The 19225-nt window shown below is 44.3% G+C and overlaps 3 protein-coding genes across 5 annotated transcripts; 1 reads left to right on the forward strand and 2 right to left on the reverse strand.

The window, feature by feature from the left end:
• Nucleotides 1-66: 66 nt before the first annotated feature.
• crybb1l1 (crystallin, beta B1, like 1) lies at nt 67-2075 on the reverse strand. The gene is made up of 6 exons (XM_040016431.1): nt 1809-2075; nt 1523-1620; nt 1288-1406; nt 1075-1207; nt 835-977; nt 67-746 (listed from the first exon to the last, which is right to left on the reverse strand). The coding sequence occupies exons 2-6, from the start codon at nt 1613-1615 to the stop codon at nt 575-577; spliced, it is 660 nt and encodes a 219-aa protein (XP_039872365.1). The 5' UTR covers nt 1616-1620; nt 1809-2075; the 3' UTR covers nt 67-574.
• Nucleotides 2076-3349: 1274 nt separating this feature from the next.
• On the forward strand, nt 3350-5376 carry cryba1l1 (crystallin, beta A1, like 1). The gene is made up of 5 exons (XM_040016432.1): nt 3350-3424; nt 3524-3642; nt 3997-4138; nt 4234-4376; nt 4595-5376. The coding sequence occupies exons 1-5, from the start codon at nt 3350-3352 to the stop codon at nt 4740-4742; spliced, it is 627 nt and encodes a 208-aa protein (XP_039872366.1). The 3' UTR covers nt 4743-5376.
• A 1176-nt stretch (nt 5377-6552) lies between these two features.
• Nucleotides 6553-13910, reverse strand: LOC120724310. Of its 3 annotated transcripts, none has more exons than XM_040016429.1 (6): nt 13591-13910; nt 12940-13130; nt 11570-12840; nt 10333-11373; nt 8845-8928; nt 6553-8307 (listed from the first exon to the last, which is right to left on the reverse strand). In XM_040016429.1, the coding sequence occupies exons 2-6, from the start codon at nt 13094-13096 to the stop codon at nt 8008-8010; spliced, it is 2853 nt and encodes a 950-aa protein (XP_039872363.1). In that variant the 5' UTR covers nt 13097-13130; nt 13591-13910; the 3' UTR covers nt 6553-8007. The 3 variants fall into 3 exon arrangements, with proteins under 3 accessions (XP_039872363.1, XP_039872364.1, XP_039872362.1); XM_040016430.1 differs by having other exon boundaries at nt 8824-8928; nt 12940-13053; nt 13591-13909; XM_040016428.1 differs by having other exon boundaries at nt 8824-8928; nt 13591-13908.
• Nucleotides 13911-19225: the final 5315 nt, after the last annotated feature.

Below are 19225 nucleotides of genomic sequence, written 5' to 3' on the forward strand. Positions count from 1 at the left end.
TTAAGTGATTTCTATGTAATAAGTAACAACAACGACATCTTTGAAATCAAGATTTTCCTTTTTATTGAAAACTTGGCCAGGATTCTGTACAGCAGAGAGGGTGTGCAATGCACAGGGGCAGGAAGACGAGGGAGCAGGGGGCTCTAAGGACTCAGTTTCCCATGGTGCATCATACCCTGAGCTGAGAATCGTGTATGTAAAACAGTAAGAGACACTCTGTTCCCTCTACTGTGTCTCAGAGGTCTGTGGAGGGGAATGAAGCGAGGGACTAAAAATAAAAATAAAAGAAGAAAAGGGAGGAAAGCAAAGCTCAGCCCACAGGGGAGAAAGAGAAAAGTAGAAACAGAGAGGAATGGAGGGTGGTCTGATGGTTTTGTGGTCCGGCTGGCCCTTCCACTGAGGTGTTTTCTCCAGTCAGGGGCAGACATAGATCCTCACCCTTCCCCTCACTGCATTAGATCAAAGACCTTCTTAAGGCACTAAGGTAAAGGCCTCAGACGTCTCTCCCCCTTTCCCGCTTCCTCCGCCCCTCTCCCTCACCTCCGCTTTTTCTCTTTCTCTCCTTCCCTGAGCCTCACTTGCTGGCCATGGTGTAGCAGCCCTGTTGGTGCCACTGCATGTCACGGATACGCCTCACAGACTGGAACTGAGGATGGCGGGCGCCATATTCATTGAAGTGCCTGTATTCGCCCTTCTCCAGCAGGTACTGGCTGCCACGGTATCCAGGGAACTGGTATCCCACAAAGCTGGGAAAAAAAGATGAAACATGTCAATTTATTTGTTTTCATGGCCTTTAAATTTGGTATTTAAGCTCCACTGATGCTTGACACTCACGTTCCACAGCTGACAATGATGCTGCCCACTCTGTCGGTGAAGCCATAGGAGAACAGGCTGGGGACGTCATCGTCCATGATCTCCATCTTGCGGCCCTTGAACTCTCCAACCTCATACAGGCAGATCTTGTGCTTCTCGGGGTCCTGGCACATGGGAAAATAGAGGGAGACAGAGGTTTTATTTAGAGGGGAGTCTAAAGAGGAAAAAAAGTGACGTTTTAAAGAAATAGAAGATTTTTACCATTCTGACGGGCCTGAAGGACAGCAGGTAATCGTTCTTCTGGCAGTTGCTCCAGGAGTCCCAGCGGGGATACTCTCCCTTCTCCAGGATGTACATCTCACCGCAGAAGTTCATCTGCTCGAAGCCCACGAAGCTGCGGACGAGGAAGCGTCATGAAGCATCCAATCTCAATCTTAGATGCACAAACACAAGTGTATTTCATTTGACACTTACGGTCCACATTCAACACGCAGGGAGCGCACGCGGTCCATGCCCATCTCACACACATTCATGCACTCATTGCTGATTTCGATCATGCGACCCTGGAAGTTCTCCTGGTCGAACACGTACATCTGGAGGAAAGTAATACGTTAGAACAACATCAGTAAGGGTCTGTGATGTGAATTTTTTCAGCGTAGCCACTGTTATCTCTGGTTATCTGTATCTGAAACAGGAGAGAACCACCCACCTTGTAGGACATCATTCCCATCTCAGACTTCTTGCTCTGGGCAGCCTTTCCGTCAGTCTGGGAGGAAGTCTTGGATTTATCTCCGCTGGACATGATTACTGAGTGGAAAGAGAAACGGGAGAAATAGGGAGAGATTGTTTATTCGTGTGATAAGTGCAGCCTTTCGTATTGCCACGAGATTGTTGAGGAACTCAAATGAATTAAAGGTAAAGGAAAGCTTAAACCTAATCTATGCCCTTTCCGCTCGCTGCTGGACCTCCTGCTGGCGTGTGAGCGTGTACCTTACCTGTGTGTGCGATGCCTGTGCCGAGCCTCACTCAGAGTGTGTGTGGCTCGGAGTGCGCCCCTCGCTTTTATACGCTGGCGCACATAGGAGAGGGATTATGGGAAGAGAAACAAACTCGCTGAGGTCAGAGACAAGAGACAAAAGAAACCCCACATCATCAGAGAGGGACGGACCAAGGGTGATGGGGATGGGCAGAGACAGAGGAGGACAGACACCAGCTGGAGCACAGACTGGCCAATTAAAAAGTAGTCAGGTTTAGATTTCAGACAGTTTAGTCTTCTGTCTCCCCTTGAATGCGTGATTTAAAATAAAACCAAGTTCCCCAGACTGTAGGAACAGAATGTATGAAGAGTAAAAATGTGTAAGCTGTTTTATAACCCTGACTGAAAACTATAAAACAAAGCAGCCCTTTAAATAAAGTGTCAGATGTGTATTTATGCTTTTTAAAGGTTAATTACTGTATGATGTATACAACCTTTTCATGTCCCACAGACAACAACTGGCAACATAACAACAGGCTGCACAATCTGATTCTGATTCTGATTCTTTGAATGAATAGGTGTTTAAACTGGGATGTAACTGGAAGGTACCAGTTACACTGTGTTTTACTTGTCTGTCTGACTGGTAATTTAGGTCAAACTTCCTGATCATTAGGGTTAAGCAGCTTCAATTAGATGCTACTAATTAAACAAGAGAAAACGTAAACCTTTTCCACTTCCATTTCTGTACACTCGTTCACACCGACCCAGTTAAAACTTTATGCGTGGCTCTCTGCCGCGCCGTTAATCCCCACATTTTCCGCCCCGATCCCGACCCTTTGTGCGCGGGGCACGCGCTGGACTGCTGACCGGGGTCCGAACATACTGGAGAGCCTTTTGTTTCCGAGCCTCGGCAGCACTTTAGGATCTGCTGAGCTAGACGCTGGAGGGGGACAACAGCGTCCAGAGGCCACACAGCAGCTCCGGCGGCGCGCGCATGGTTACTGTGTCAAAACGGAGAGCTTGCATGGTCCGAAGCGTACGCGCGAACGCGCAGAAGTAGGCGCGCTCCCCGACAGTCGATATAAAACTGAAGCGCCAGGTTCTCTGAAAGCTCTACGCGAGGCAGGCGGTAGGCGCGTACCACTCCCGAGCTCTTCCAATAAAGTGCCATTCTAGGTAAGGCTGCATCTCTGCTTTCAGCTCAGCTCAGGGTCCGACAGACAGGTGGTGCTTTCACACAGAAACTGAAATCCAAAAGCACTTTGTGACACCTGTGAAACACTTCTGTTGCTGTCAGTCAGATTGTAAAAAATATATATATTTGCTTTAAAAGTGTGAATTAGCTGTTCATGGCCAGATCACCCTTCAAATGTCGTAGCTGTGCAGCATAAACGATGCAGAAGGTGGAGTTTGAGGTGGAGTTACTGTGAGCGCGAACACCAGCGTGTTTTTGTCTGGTTATTTTATCTAAATTATTATTTTTAATTATTACTATCTCTGACACTGTTTCACCAAAAACTTCCTGTTCTTTACTTTACATCCACACATCCAGGAGTAAAGATGTACAGAACTACAAGGTCCCCAATGATCCAGCCCCTGGTTACCTCAGGAATGGGCATGGCTCCTTTCTTCAAGGTAAACAAATGCTCGTGAGGAGGTGTATATGAAATGTTTTATTATAGCCTTTGGAGCAGCAGTATCTAAACTCCTCCCCACTTTGATCTGTCTCCACAGGTGACCGTGTTTGAGCAGGAGCACTTCCAGGGCAAGTGCCTGGAGTTCACCTCCGAGTGCTGCAACATCCAGGAGTGCGGACTGGACAACATCCGCTCCATCAGGGTGGAGAGCGGAGCGTAAGTCTCAAAACTCTCTTTGTTACTAATAACAAATAGATGAAAACAAAACCCAGTGGACCAGCACAGAGTTAAAGAAATATATATAGGCTTAATCCTCTTTTGATCACATCTATTCCAAACACTAAAAAAACACTAAAAATTCTTGTAAAAAGAATACAAAGATGTGGTTTTTTTTTTTTTTAATTGTAGCTCACCTGCAGTTGAAAAAAAAGTTGTTTCTTTACTGTAAATCTCACTTTGGAGACAAAAAGAAGAGCCGAGATTTTATCAGCGGTACAAAAACCTACATTACAGACCAACTCTTAAAGGGAGCATCATGTAAACCAGCCTCTCTGTGTCTCTTCTGTGAAGCTGGGTGGGTTTCGAGCACCACGACTTCCAGGGCCAGCAGTTCATCATGGAGAGAGGAGAGTACCCCCACTGGGACGCTTACAGCGGCTCCATCTCCTACCACGTGGAGCGCCTCATGTCTCTGCGCCCCATCTATTGCGCCGTGAGTACACCCCGACTCTCTCAGGGTCCAACCACATCCTCCTTTTGAACCCTGAAATCTCAAACCTAACTCTTGGAGTTTTCTGTCCTGTTCAGTCCCACCAGAGCAGTCGCATGCTCATTTTTGAGAAGGAGAACTTCTTGGGCCGCAGCGTGGAGATCTGTGATGACTACCCTTCTCTGCAGGCCATGGGATGGATGATGCCTGAAGTCGGCTCCATGCACGTGCAGTGTGGCGCGTAAGTTTCACCCTAAAAACGAACATGGGGATGGTACCCCTAACCAAATATTCATCGCAGTCCCTATTTTGTGACCATTAAACATCATCTGCCTATAAAACTGTACTCTTTAAATAATTAAAATCCATCATCAGCACATATTATTCCCATTACTAAATCCTAATTCTGACAGCAGCTACTGAAAACTGACTCTGCTGCCCTCTCCATCTGTCCCACAGCTTTGTCTGCTACCAGTACCCTGGCTACAGAGGCCAGCAGTACATCATGGAGTGTGAGAGACACAGTGGAGACTACCAGCACTGGAGGAACTGGGGCTCCCACTGTCAGACCCCCCAGATCCAGTCCATCAGGCGCATCCAGCACTGAGAGGAGGACAGGCTGAGACTGAGGCCACGGCCCACGGACAGCAGCTCCCCTCAACTCCCGCCTCCTTTTACCCATACCCCCCTCCTCTCTATCTTCCTCTCTTCAATCCTTTCCTTCATCTTGACTTGAGCCGCGACAGCTGCCCCAACCCGACATCACCACTACTACTGATTTACAGCCAGAGTGTGATAAGAGACAATATCGCACTGTTAAAAGCACAGGGAAACACACGCTCCACACGCACACACACACCGACATAACTGACACACACACTGTGTCTTTTTACTTTGGTTTAGAGGTCGCTACACACCCGCACACAAGCACACACCTGCGCTGTACTCCCGCCTGAGCTCGGCGATGAGCGTAGGAGTTCAAACCGAGGGGAGACGAAGCTCCAACATGGTGCCATGTCCAGGGAAGTCTCCCACGCTGCAGTCCCTCACTGAGTGCAGCAGACTGTGATATGGTGCAGCTCAGATGTGTTTTGTTGCAGTTGTGTGTAGGAGGTTGGTCCACAGGTTGATCACTAATAAACTCATTTTCACTTCATGTATTCTTTTTTTTTTTCATTATTTCAAATTCTGTATGTAATTTAATTTGAGCCAAAAGAAAAAAAATATGTGAATAAAGTGGGCTGCCCACTTCCTTCCCTTCCTTCTCTTCTAGTATGAAGAGAAGGAACATATAACATATACCTTGATAGGACACAAAAACATGCAACAGGAGTTCTTTTTTATGCTAGTCATGCTGCGCTGCATTTATAAGTGTTTCTGCCAGACTAATTAAAGGGACACACAGCAGAGGCAAGTGGAGAGAATGATGAATACCGAGGGTTTTTTAATCTGTGGAAGCTCTCAGCGACTGATAGTTAAACATAGTACATCTTAAGAAAATAAACAAACTAAATGAAAACAAAAAGATTATGTTTTCCAATCTTTTTTTTAAAAAAAAGTTGGTAAACTATGTAAAATATAACTAAAACCAGAATGCTATTATTTGGAAATCACATAAACCTATATTTTATTCACAATAGAATATGGAAAACATATATTTTAACAACAACCTGTAAACATCTGGGAACTGAGGAGAGCAGTTGTTGGACTTCTGGGAGAGAAATGTTGTTCTTGTTATTCTAGCAGCTCGACAGTCCTTCGTCTTCTTCATCGTATGCCAAATGTGTTCAGATGGTGGCTGCAGGCAGGACAGTTTACCTCCCAGACTCTTCTACTGTGAAGCCATGCTGTTTTAATATATGCAGTATGTGATTTAGCATTGATTTGCTCAAACATGCAGCTCTTTTTTTTTTTGGAAGATGTTCAGATGGGAGTATATGTTACTTTAAAACTTTTATATACCCTCCACCACTGATGGTGCCTTTCCAGATGTGCAAAGCTGCCAATTCCATAGGCACTGATGACACAGGCTCTTAAACTGAGTGCTGATAACAAGCTATATGTTCCTTTTCCTCTTTTGGATGAGGAATGTTTTAAAAAAAATAGTTTTGAGTTGTCCGACCTTAGAACAGCTTTCATTATAAGAGCTTTAACCTCGGAAACATTTTATGTCTGTCAAACTGTGTATTTTATGGATTAGCAATTTGTGGCATTTTTTTAATGGATTTAACTAAAGAAGTATCCAAAGAAAAACCCTGACCTTCAGAAAGACTGAAGAACTATTGCTCAAGAGCACGTAAAAAAAATTACAAGAAGGTCTGGCTGATCGGAAGCTAAAAAAATAGGATTGGACTTTTGAGGCTTTTGTTGTTGTTTGTTGTTTCAGATCCACTTGCGCAGTAATAAGGTCACAAGCATCACAGAAAAATCTTTATTACAGGAAACAGATCCTTGAACCAAAAGTGCCACGGGGAACATTAGCAAACAAAAACAAACATAAAAACAAGGAGTGCTGAAAGTTTTCTGGAAATTTTTGGCAGAACAGAAGCTGACATACATGTATGACCAATCATATTTACAACTAACTGAGTTACGCTTCAGCGGGAAATCTACGTCGTAATTTACAACGTAACCTGACGTGCAGCTCTGGAAAAATGCAACTACAGGTCAGGTCGACTCTGATCGCCGTGGAAGATTAAGTTGTGATGTAGATTTTTAGCTGAAGCATGATTAAGGCGTAACGCACGGTTACTGTCATATGTACAACTAATAAAAACGCTTTCTTTACATACAAAAACCTGATTTTTTAAATGTATTTCCAATACTTCAGTTTAAAAGAAAACTTTGCTTAACAGTTACAAATGAGTAATATTAAACTTGTAACACATAAAATTCTTCAATTATGAACAATCCCAGCTGTCTCTATATACTCAGCTGAAGAGCTTAAAACTAAACATCTTCACACAAACACGCATCCTTTTGTTCTGATTAAGCTCACAATGTTACGCATTAGGATGCAGGTCTTTCCTCACTGCTTGAAACAAATGACACATATTGCTCCGTTTATCCTAAACCCCGGTGGAATAGCAAAACAAACATCCTTGGTGTGATTGTCAGCATGTTTGCACGTGGACGTGAGCACAATACAGAGAGAAGACAAACATTCATGAACATCTACGTCGACCTTTTGTCACCAGCCCTGAAATAGACGCAGTTAAATGAACCAATATAAGAAATCACACGAACAGAAAAGAAGGGGGCATTAGAGGTGTTAATGAAAGCGCACCTCAGTCTGAACGTTTCCCTTGACAAGGTCTTTAATCACAGCGGTGAAAATCACTGATGAAGCGCTGTCTTTGTGTTCTCCGACTACATCAACGTCCAGCTCTCCTCCTTCTTCTTCCTCACCTTCTGAAGACTCTGTCCACGTGATGGTCACCGGTTCAGGGACGGGACTGGAGCCTCCAATCACATCGATGACCTCATCTTTGACAACATCCCAGCTTCCATTTGCAGACTGTGAGGGTGAAACAGAAGGCTGCAGGTCAGCAAACACAGTCGGCGCTGTTCTGCTCTGAGTCTGAATCTCTTCTTTTATCTCAAAGTTTTCGTCGTCTCCATCCACATCGATGATCTCATCAGCGCTGCTCTGTACTTCCTCATCTGTCAGACTTCCCTCAGCTAGTCTGAGTTCACTCCACGGGAGATTTTCTTTTTCTTCTTGTAAACAGGCTCCGGTCGGAGAAACAGTCTCTACATCGATTGTCTCCTCAGGATCTGTGGCTCCTAGTTTAGAGGTAAAGTCTGCAGGTTCAGAGGTGGGTGGCTGTGTCGGTGTCTCAAAGCAAGCCCTCTTGGCCACGGTGGCGTTATCACTCGTATCCTCGTCTGACTCTGCTCCCCTCTTCTGTCCCCTCCTCGTAGCCCCCCCCCACCTCTTCGTGTGACTGTACAGCCAACTCCTCCTCACGTCTCTCCTGGTTTTTCTCAAGTTGTTCATCCGCAACACAGAAATCTGCAGGCTGTGCCAGAATGGGTGGTTTTGAACACTCTCTGTTAGATGAACTGAGAGGGTCATTTTTCCTGGGTCTGCCCCTACGTCTGCGCCCTGATTGAACTGCTGAGGGTAGGCGTTTGGCTGTAAGTGGCTCCTCAAGGAAGGGTAAAGCATCCTGTAAAACAGATTCACCTTAATGAACTATAAAAGTACAAAACAATAGTCTAAACATGGAAAATACTGAAAACAGTGCTACCCTTCAGCCTCCTATTACATGCAACCTATGGTATAAAGCTTTCCTTCTTAACTGACTGCATTCACAAGATTTTCAGAAAACTTGACCCATGACCTTGACTGTGAGGTCGAGGTTACGAAATCTGTACTCGTCCGAGACTTTTAGTAGATACACCACTGAGCCTTTTATGACTGAGTGGGGGAAAAAATCCACGTGTGGTAACTTTAAATATCTGTCAGCATTCAAACGTTAGCAGTTGTCACAAACTGGCTCAAAGTAGCAGTATTTGGGATGCACCGTCTGGTAATCACAGCGTCTCACACGCTCTCGATAAGTTGATCAGTTGATGGTTCATCCACAGAGCCTCACTGATTCCTTTAAATCTAAAGACAGACGAGCTCTTTAATCTAGTAAAAAAAAAAAAGAAAGAAAGAAAGAAAAAAGCCCCATTCTCACCGGGATTTGTGGTTCCCTTACCCGGCTCCTGATTGGGTAGATCTTCAAGAAGCCACCATGGGGATTTTCCCCTGTAGATGATATGTTTTTTGTTTCTTCAGGACCCTGAAAAAAACATATGCACATAAATTATATACAAACATACAGTACAAACAGAATAAATGGTTTGACTGATCTTAATACAAAGATTTAATCATGTTTTGCTGAGAGGAAGTATCCCGTGGATTTAACAGAAAACTTGGCGGCGTGGTCTCCAAGAAGATTCTCACGGGTAAGATAAGTCCTGGTGATACTTTCACTAGCAGTAAAGCACTCCATTAATAGCCTCTATCAAGATTAGTATATAATTTTTAACTAAGAGAGAGATTACCTGTGGGTGATAACTTTGAGCTCAATTAAGACTGTAAGGGATATTTATGCTTACAGAACTTTTACAGTTTCAGTCAATCGATATGATGTCAAAGTCATCGGTGTGCTGGCGTCTTGTTCAAAAGATCAACATATAATTTTCAAACATTGCTCATCATTAGTTAAAAAGAACAGACTAAACGGGGGCAACTTTCATATGTAACACTTCAGGGAAAAAAAGGGGCTCAGAATTAGTTGTTATTATATCACTACCCACCTACAGACATGAGAGTGACACACAAACACACACACACACAAAAAAAACACGTTACACGTAACGCAAAGCTATGAATAAAAAAAGAAAGATGCAATTTGGTTGTATCTGGTAGAATCTGTGGGGATTTTTACAGCGTTTTTAAGGTCTATGTCCTAATAGTATACAATTAAAGTTTAAACTTACTAGTTCATTATAAATGCAAACCTAGCTTCTGCTAAAGGTACTGTGTAAGCATGCAGTAGTATAGCCATTCTTAAACAAGCAAAGCATCATGCAGGAGTTGAGGCTTTGGGGTTAACTGGTTTGAATCTTCTATTAAATTTAGGATAGTTTTGATTTACACCGGAAAATAATCCTCTGCATCGGCAGCTTTGACATTTGGAGTTCCACAGGGATCTATCTAGGGGCCTATTTGTTTTCTTTATTACGCTCTGTCTAGGTCATATTACTCATCCGCACATTTCTTTTCATCGATATGCAGATTTACCTTGGAATCAGGAAGATCGCTGACCCATAAGAAGGCTCAGTGAGTACATTTTGCACGTCCCACAGTTTCTTAGAGTTAAACAAATCCAAACCAGGGGAAATATTATTTGGCCATCCACTATAAACTGACAGTTTGAAGGATAATCTGGGCTCATTAACTCCTTTTATTAAAACACAGGTTAAAAACCTCCCAAATAATAATCATTGATGAATAATTTGGATAATCTCCCTGATATAGACAATGGAAATATTAATGCATGCAACCTTTTTGGTTTTAAATGTGCTATAAAAATACAGTTTACTTACATATTTAATTACTGTTATTATTCACTTACTTAGCAGGTGACAGACGGCAAAATTAAACGATCTGCCAGTTAGCTATTTGAAATATTTCCCACCTTGCCTTTCAGATTCTGACAGATGTGTCGCGGCGTTGCCACTTTGACCGGCAGCAGTTCTCTCCTCTCCAGGTTCACCACAGGAATCTGCTTTAGCTGATTCTCTTTTCTGGCATGAGGGTTTCTGTTCACCGCATCGTCTGGCTTCCTCACCTTCACCTTCTTCTTCTCTAGTGAGAACAGATAAGGCTTTTGCCTTCTTTTGTTCTGTCGTTTTGAAGTCGGTCTGGTTTCCTCTATGTGTTTGGGGGAAACGGTGCGGCCAGCGTGGGCCTTGCGTGACTGTGAGCGGCTCTCTTGAGACTCATTTTCATCAATGTGCAGCTCAGGTGTTTGAGAGCGCTCAATTCTGTGGGTGCTCCTTTGTAGTTGAGGCATGTAGGGGGTTGTAGTGTGATCTTTGTTTTTTTTGTAAGTGTTCATGAGAGTGAGAGGTTGGCAGGACTCTGTGGAGCTCACACCACTCGTCTCCATCTCCTCTCTTGCACGACAGCTTTCAACATGCTGCTCAAACGACTGCAGGAAGTGGTCCAGCATGTCACCCAGCTCTCCCTCGCACGGCTGCTCTAGAACTGGCACCACACCATTTGTAGAACTGGAGCGACCAGCTGCTCCTGCAACAACTGCAACCTCAGTGGATTCATGGAGCTCAGAAGAAAGGCTCTGCGGTTTGTTTTGGGATGAGGTGATTTCAGAAGAGGCAGAGGCGCCAGTGTTGCTACCTGCTGGAAGGGGATGCTGAGCACGTGAAGCGCTGCCTTTGTTGTTTGGTAAAATATCGAGTCCCATCATCACTTCCTCCAGAAGACGATCGATCTGCTCAGGCTGCTCCTCGTGAGGTGGTGGGGCTGGGACAGGAAGACAGGATGGTGGAGAGGAGGCTGCAGGCGATGGCAGGTGGGGAGATGGAGAAGCCTGGAAGGAGTGGCTGGAGGTAGATAGAGTATGTGCATTGGTAAACTGCATAGGTGTGGGAAAACAGGAAGCCGATGTTGCTGTTTTGCCTCTGGACCTTCGTGGCCTCCGCACAGGAAGACTGCCCTGCAAACAAGGACAAGTCACAATGTTTGAAAGAAGCAGCAAATGTAACACCCTGTTTTAAATCTGAATCCTCATTTTTGCGTGTAAAAACCCTCAAAGGTTTAGTTTTGAGCTCCCAGACCCTCTTTTCATTTAATATTTAATTACAGCTTTTGACACTCTATAGATGCCACAAACAGGACACTCATTCGCTTACCTGTTCAAACTGTTGCCCCGTATTTTTCCTTCCACGCTGAGTGGTGCTTCCTCCGACCTCACCAGACCGCAGCACATCTCCAACTTGGCTTAATGCCCACGCTCTGCCACGCCCTCTTCTCCTCTCACAGCGTGCACCCTTTTTCACAACCTCTCTGGTCTGCAGGCACAGCTTCCTCCCAGCAGCTCCGCCTCCCTGACCCGTCCTGGGCGTCCTCATGCCCCACCTGAGCAAGAACAACTTCTGCAACCCGCTCACCCCCACCTCCTGCACCATTTGAGTTAATCCTCCCCGACCACGCCCTCTCCCTCCTGCTCGTGGTCTCCCACGCTTCTCCTCGCCCGTCTCGGCTCTCCTGGCACCTCCAACCCCGGACCTTCGCCTGCGGCCTGCTCTTCCCCTGCGGGGCTCCTCCTCATTGTCAGGGTTCAGAAAGTAGCTGATGAATCCTGGGATGTTGCCTTGAAACTGTTTAAACTGCTCTTCCTCCCATTCTTCCGCCACTGTGACATCTTGGTCAGCCCATCCGCTCTGGGGGTCGGCATTACAGATGGTTGTCTGGCTCATAAAATGAGGGAGGGATGGGGGGGCAGATGTGTACGGCTGGGTCACAACAGCAACAGGTGTGCTTTCAGCTTCAGGTATAGAACCTAAGGTAGCAGAGGATATCTGAGGTGTTAGTTCATTTGGAGGGTAGAGGACAGACACAGGGCAAATCTGAGGGGGAACAAGTAGGGGGTCTGAGTGCTGTATACTCTGGAGAGCACTCATATCGATGGTCTCAAACGATACTGCTGGGTGAGCAGGTGGAGCTGTGTTTATCTGCAGCTCGTCTGTTTGAGTGCACACATCCTTCCCGCCATTTGACATCATCTCTTTCCACAGAAAAGTGCTCCCATCCCTCACCTCTCTCCTCCACCTGCCCGGTCTCTCCTCACTCTCAAACATCAGAGGCTCCGTCTGCACTCCTATTTCGGCGCACTGCCCGACCCCATCCCTGCTTTTACACTCCCTTTTCGTCACCTCCACCAACCCGTGGATGCCCAGGTTGGCCGCAGCAGAAATAGCCTGTTGCTTCTCCCTCTCACCCTCCCCAGCCATCTCTCCAGAGTATAGAAGCCTGACCAAGTGGAGCAAGGTGCAGGCACCCAGAGCCCGAAACTCCAAGAGGCGACTCTGCCCCGCAGCGGGAGTCGGTGTGGAGGACAGAGCGGAGGAGATGTGGGGGCTGATAGCTGACAGAATACAGCTGTGTGCGGGTATAGACACCCCTGCAAGACAGGGAGAAATGACAAAAACAAAAACTTTAAAAGCAAAACTAACACATGCAAAATTTTGTTTTGGGTTTTTTGTGTATGTGTGTCTCATACCTTCTGCCTTAAGCAGAGTGTCACAGAACTGGCTGCACTGTTGTTGTCTCTGCAGCTCAGTGAGGAGGAGGGTATCAAACCCTGGTTTTTGGTAGCACCACATTTCCCCATCCACTTCAGAAGGGGAGCAGAGAGGAGTGGAAACGGAAGGTGACATGTGTGCGGAGTGTGAAGCAAATATCCCTGCTCACCTGGACATTAGCACAATAAATGCTTCGATATTGTGGACAAAAACACACTTTTTGAGTTTGAAATTTTTGCACATTAAAACAGAGATTTTTGAGGTCGAGCTTTCTTTCTCCTTTATCAGCAGCTTTATAGTTTATTATTATGTATAGTGTGGATTAATGGGCAATCTTAAATATTTCTTGCAGCAATAAATAGCCTTTGAGCACATTTAAACTCGAGTCATGTGGGGCCAGCTCAAAGCCCGCGCGCTGGTTAGTATCAGAGGACTAGCTAGCAGTGAACTCCAAACAGACTACACAGAGAAAAGAGTTGTACTAGCTTAGTTAACATGTTACAGACCGCTAAACGTCTGTTCTAACACCACATTCCAGCATATCTGGCCTGTTTTAACCGCGCTCTCCCGGCTTGCTAATTAAAGCTGCTGTTAAAGTCGGCCATGTGACAGACACCTGGTTTACTCACCGTCTGCGGGCCTGAAAACTCTCTACAGATCCACTATCGAGGCACAAAATAAAACAGTTTCTTTTTAAAAAATAAATATACTTCACAAAATATATTTAACGGACAGCATTTTATTGGGCTGTTTTTTGTCCGATTTTAGTGGGGTCAGCCGCAGGTCAACGTTGTCATCAGAGGAAACGGTGCAGTCTTCCGCTTCGCCGCTAGGGGGCGGCAGCGTCACCGCACAGACGCCACGGCCACCCCCCAAGGAAAAGAAAAACAGCCGGCCAAAGACACACAAACACATTACAAAGAGAGAGCATTCACTGCTGGCACCTCCGTCTTCGTCAAATGGCACCAGAAACTAGTGGAAGAGTAAGCGATAGATAGATAGATAGATAGATAGATAGATAGATAGATAGATAGATAGATAGATAGATAGTATTTTCTTTTCATTTTACAGTTAAATTAGATTGTATTATAGTTTAATTCGTTGAGTTAACTGCTTTATTATTAGTATTAGTATTATTATCATATTTATATGCGTTTTGTAATATTCTGTTTGTGTTTTTAGCACACTTTTTTGCAGTAATAATAATAATAATAATAATAACACAATTCAACCACAGCTGATTGCACTCTTTAACACATGGATTTGTTCAGTTGTTATTACATTACATGACATTTTAAAATGGCACAGACACATAACAGTTAAAAGTTACCACTCAACCTTTTCACCATCTAATGTGAGATAAACAATTTTTATGAGGGACCTTGGCTAGTATGCATATCAATATAAAATTATTTTTATCCACCAGTAGGTTTTGAAGTAGGATGTAATCCTACATCTCTTGCTCTCTAAGCATATATTTATATATAGTGATAGCAATGAGTAATGAGCACAAGAGATGCATTTATAGGGGAAACACTCAGGGAGGGAATCATGAATATTTTCTACTTGTGAACAGAGGAGCTGGATTTTAGTGGTGAGAGGTAGAAAAGTACATTAACTCCACTGGAAGGTTAAAGGATAGATTCATATTTTTTCAAGTCTATAAAGCATTTTCAGCTGTGAAAGGCTGAAGGTGACGGGGGACAAAATTTACACCTTTTACTTTGTCTAAAAAAATAAACTCTGCCGTTAAGATGAGGTCAAAATGAGGCTTCAGAAGCCTGAGTTAGACAATTCAAGCTGGTTTTGTTCAAACGTTACATTCTTTAGAGTAATAAATTCCCTCTAAGTGCTTCCTGGACAGTGTTTGCGTAGAGCTGGGATAGTAACACAAATCAGGAAAAAGGAGACTACAGGACTGCGATGCTGGAACATCACTGTTTGACTTTTCCACCTCGGACGACTGACACTTTATTTAACGTACAGGAAAAGCACATTTGCTGTTCAGTGCAGAGAGAAAACCAGGCCAAGCATTTAAAATCACAAGTGCTTCACTCTACAGATCGCACAGACACATTTTCTGCTTTAAAAAAAATGTATAAAACTGGTAGTGATTTATACATTTTGAGCGCCATGCAAGAACCTTCAGTGCAAATAACAAAATCTTCCAAAAGTTGTAAAAAATAATTGCAGTTTCACTTTTATTTGTTTCATAAGAGAAACAAAAGCTGGAGCACACTGAATATTTAAATGGATTTTAAAGAAACCTGATTCAGCTGCTGAAATAAAAATTTTATCCATTATATTTTATTTTAAGAGGGGCAGAGGACCGGCAGGGAAATGTCTCCCACTCAAATATTAGTATGTGCTCTTTTAATCCAAGAGCAGCGTGTGGTCCCCCTGGAGTCCTTCTTTTCTACATTCCAGTTCACGTTGTGCCGTTGTCTCTGTGCACGTCAACATGGACTTCCTCAAATGACGAGGGGGTGATCAGACCAAAAAGCTCGGTAGAGGACGTTGTGTCCACTCGTGGTGGAGTCGGTCGCGGCCAGCGCTCATTAAACTTGACAAAGAAGAGCGGGTCTTTGAAGGGCCCCCCGTAGATGATGGCTTGCATCAGGTAGACGAGAGCTACCACCATGGAACTGATGAGAAAGAAGGGGATGAAGGGCCTCAGGTGGTGCCACGCTACCCTGATCCCATATCCCAGGCCACCGAGCCCGCTCTGCCCACCAGTGTGGGTGGTGTGGCGGGAGGAATCTGGGTCTGGAGTATGTTCAGGGGACTCGTTATCCGAGTTCGAAGCGGATGGACCAGGGACGCTGAGTGTATCCATGAGCCAAATCAAAGCTGGTCCGTTGCTCTATCTGTTTGTATGGTCACGCATAGTCCTCCACAGATCACCTCTAGGGAGTATAAGGAAGGAAGCGTAAAGCCACACATAAAATCCCAGTGGTGTGGTGTCCCTGTGATGAATCCAGCTCTACATTCCTCTCTCGATCACGTACAGTATTCCCTTGGTCCTCCCAGCGGGTTTTTTCCCCCCTCCGATATGGTGTGCAGGAGTTAAATGCTGGTGCTTCTATCTGAGCGTTAGTGAGGAAACGAGAAACAGCGGAGGAGCCCTAAATAGAAATGACACCGAATGATAGGACACCATGAAGGAGAGGGGGAGAATCTGCTGCGTTTGGTGGTCTCAGGTTTAAAGAGCGGTGTGTGTGTGTCTGCACCAGCTGCACAGGTTGCAAGCATTACACACACGCAGTGAGTAACCCAGACAGGCGCACATCTGAGTCAGATAGCTGCTTGCAACAGCTGTGCAGTTAATTACAGCTCTAATATTAAAGCTGTAAGCAAGGAGTTCAGCTATAAATGCTGCTATAAGATTACCTTCATAAACTGGAAATTCTTTGAGATATTTACATGCCGGTTATATTGCCTTTCCTATCATGAATGAGGAGCCTGCTAATTTTGGCAAGGGAACTTCACAGGGCTCCGTGTCGAAAGGATAGATTTACTATTTCTTTCTCCCTCCTCAGTATGTCTTAAAGCAGCACTCACATGTCCACATGTACATTTCAGGACTCATTTGTCACTGTGATTCTTTCCTTGTAGCTTTATAGCTGTGAGCAAAGTCTAAAACCTTTGTAGCAGAAGATTTCTTTCATGATTTCTCCTTTGCAGCTGAGTGAGTAAATAAAAAGAATAAATCAATATGTATATAATAATTGAAGAGAAATGACTGTTGCTGCCCATCAATCTGGGAAGGCTCATCAGGTCATTTCCAAACAATTTAATAATTTATTCACAAGTGAGAAACACTAAAGAAAGCTGCCAATCCTCCCAGGAGCGGACGTCCCACGAGACTTAACTCAAGATCAGACCTTGCAGTGCTCTGAGAAACTGCAATAAAGCCCATCAAGAGCTACATCTTAAACTTCACAGGTCTCAGCATTTTAAATGTTAAAGCGATCCAAAGTATTCTAGAGTCTAATGTGAGTCTGCCTGTGCAGCAACTACAGGGAGTGCAGAATTATTAGGCAAGTTGTATTTTTGAGGAATAATTTTATTATTGAACAACAACCATGTTCTCAATGAACCCAAAAAACTCATTAATATCAAAGCTGAATGTTTTTGGAAGTAGTTTTTAGTTTGTTTTTAGTTTTAGCTATTTTAGGGGGATATCTGTGTGTGCAGGTGACTATTACTGTGCTTAATTATTAGGCAACTTAACAAAAAACAAATATATACCCATTTCAATTATTTATTTTTACCAGTGAAACCAATATAACATCTCCACATTCACAAATATACATTTCTGACATTCAAAAACAAAACAAAAACAAATCAGCGACCAATATAGCCACCTTTCTTTGCAAGGACACTCAAAAGCCTGCCATCCATGGATTCTGTCAGTGTTTTGATCTGTTCACCATCAACATTGCGTGCAACAGCAACCACAGCCTCCCAGACACTGTTCAGAGAGGTGTACTGTTTTCCCTCCTTGTAAACCTCACATTTGATGATGGACCACAGGTTCTCAATGGGGTTCAGATCAGGTGAACAAGGAGGCCATGTCATTAGTTTTTCTTCTTTTATACCCTTTCTTGCCAGCCACGTTGTGGAGTACTTGGACGCGTGTGATGGAGCATTGTCCTGCATGAAAATCATGTTTTTCTTGAAGGATGCAGACTTCTTCCTGTACCACTGCTTGAAGAAGGTGTCTTCCAGAAACTGGCAGTAGGACTGGGAGTTGAGCTTGACTCCATCCTCAACCCGAAAAGGCCCCACAAGCTCATCTTTGATGATACCAGCCCAAACCAGTACTCCACCTCCACCTTGCTGGCGTCTGAGTCGGACTGGAGCTCTCTGCCCTTTACCAATCCAGCCACGGGCCCATCCATCTGGCCCATCAAGACTCACTCTCATTTCATCAGTCCATAAAACCTTAGAAGAATCAGTCTTGAGATATTTCTTGGCCCAGTCTTGACGTTTCAGCTTGTGTGTCTTGTTCAGTGGTGGTCGTCTTTCAGCCTTTCTTACCTTGGCCATGTCTCTGAGTATTGCACACCTTGTGCTTTTGGGCACTCCAGTGATGTTGCAGCTCTGAAATATGGCCAAACTGGTGGCAAGTGGCATCTTGGCAGCTGCACGCTTGACTTTTCTCAGTTCATGGACAGTTATTTTGCGCCTTGGTTTTTCCACACGCTTCTTGCGACCCTGTTGACTATTTTAAATGAAACGCTTGATTGTTCGATGATCACGCTTCAGAAGCTTTGCAATTTTGAGACTGCTGCATCCCTCTGCAAGATATCTCACTATTTTTGACTTTTCTGAGCCTGTCAAGTCCTTCTTTTGACCCATTTTGCCAAAGGAAAGGACGTTGCCTAATAATTATGCACACCTGATATAGGGTGTTGATGTTATTAGACCACACCCCTTCTCATTACAGAGTTGAACATCACCTAATATGCTTAATTGGTAGTAGGCTTTCGAGCCTATACAGCTTGGAGTAAGACAACATGCATGAAGAGGATGATGTGGACAAAATACTCATTTGCCTAATAATTCTGCACTCCCTGTATAGCTTGGCACAAGTTGACCAAGCACAGCAGCAAATCTACAACAGAATGGCTGAAAAGTAAAGAATCGAGTTGTTGCAACAGCCCAGTAAAAGTCCAAACCTCAGCCCGACTGAAATGCTGTGGTGGGACCTTAAAAGAGCCGCGCATAAACGAACGCCTGCAAACCTCAATGAACTGAAGCAATGCTGTAAAGAAGAGCGGGCCAAAATTCTGTTACAGTGACGTGAGAGACAGATGAAGTCATACAGAAAACTACTTACTGCTGCTAAAGGTGGTTCTACGAGCTACTGAATCATGGAGCATGCTTAGGTTTTCACACACTGCTTCTGCAGTTTAGCTTCATTTTTGTTCAATTTCAGCAGTGATGGCTGTTGCTAGCTAATGTCAAGACCTGTTAAAGAAGATAAGTAGAAGTGAAAGAGGTTTTGCTTTATTTTTTTAACCAAAATTCTCAATTTGCACATCAATCTGTCTTATACATTTCAGGATAAGGGGGCATTGGAGTCTAGCTCAGCTGCCCTTGGCTAATAGGCAGGATGCACTCTGAACAGGTTGCCAGTCTATTGTGGGGCTTTATACCTTTTACACGCTTAAAAACTCAAATCAGGCCTAGTTCTCAAAACTTAAAATACATGTAGGCGTTTTTTGGCACATCTCTCATAAATCATTAATCTGTAGC

This window comes from Simochromis diagramma, unplaced genomic scaffold (assembly GCF_900408965.1).
Source record: "Simochromis diagramma unplaced genomic scaffold, fSimDia1.1 OVJJ01000685.1, whole genome shotgun sequence".
Classification (NCBI taxonomy): Eukaryota; Metazoa; Chordata; class Actinopteri; order Cichliformes; family Cichlidae; genus Simochromis; species Simochromis diagramma.

Coding starts and splice junctions, on each gene's coding strand:
- crybb1l1 (XM_040016431.1), bottom strand. CDS start 1,615: ATGTCCAGCGGAGATAAATCCAAGACTTCCTCCCAGACTGACGGAAAG. Junction 1,208..1,287: donor CTGCGTGTTGAATGTGGACC/GTAAGTGTCAAA, acceptor CCTCGTCCGCAG/CTTCGTGGGCTTCGAGCAGA. Junction 747..834: donor ATCATTGTCAGCTGTGGAAC/GTGAGTGTCAAG, acceptor TTTTTTTCCCAG/CTTTGTGGGATACCAGTTCC.
- cryba1l1 (XM_040016432.1), top strand. CDS start 3,350: ATGTACAGAACTACAAGGTCCCCAATGATCCAGCCCCTGGTTACCTCA. Junction 4,139..4,233: donor TGCGCCCCATCTATTGCGCC/GTGAGTACACCC, acceptor TGTCCTGTTCAG/TCCCACCAGAGCAGTCGCAT. Junction 4,377..4,594: donor ATGCACGTGCAGTGTGGCGC/GTAAGTTTCACC, acceptor TCTGTCCCACAG/CTTTGTCTGCTACCAGTACC.
- LOC120724310 (XM_040016428.1), bottom strand. CDS start 13,096: ATGTCACCTTCCGTTTCCACTCCTCTCTGCTCCCCTTCTGAAGTGGAT. Junction 8,929..10,332: donor GTCAGAATCTGAAAGGCAAG/GTGGGAAATATT, acceptor TGTTTTTTTCAG/GGTCCTGAAGAAACAAAAAA. Junction 8,308..8,823: donor TAAGGGAACCACAAATCCCG/GTGAGAATGGGG, acceptor TCTGTTTTACAG/GATGCTTTACCCTTCCTTGA.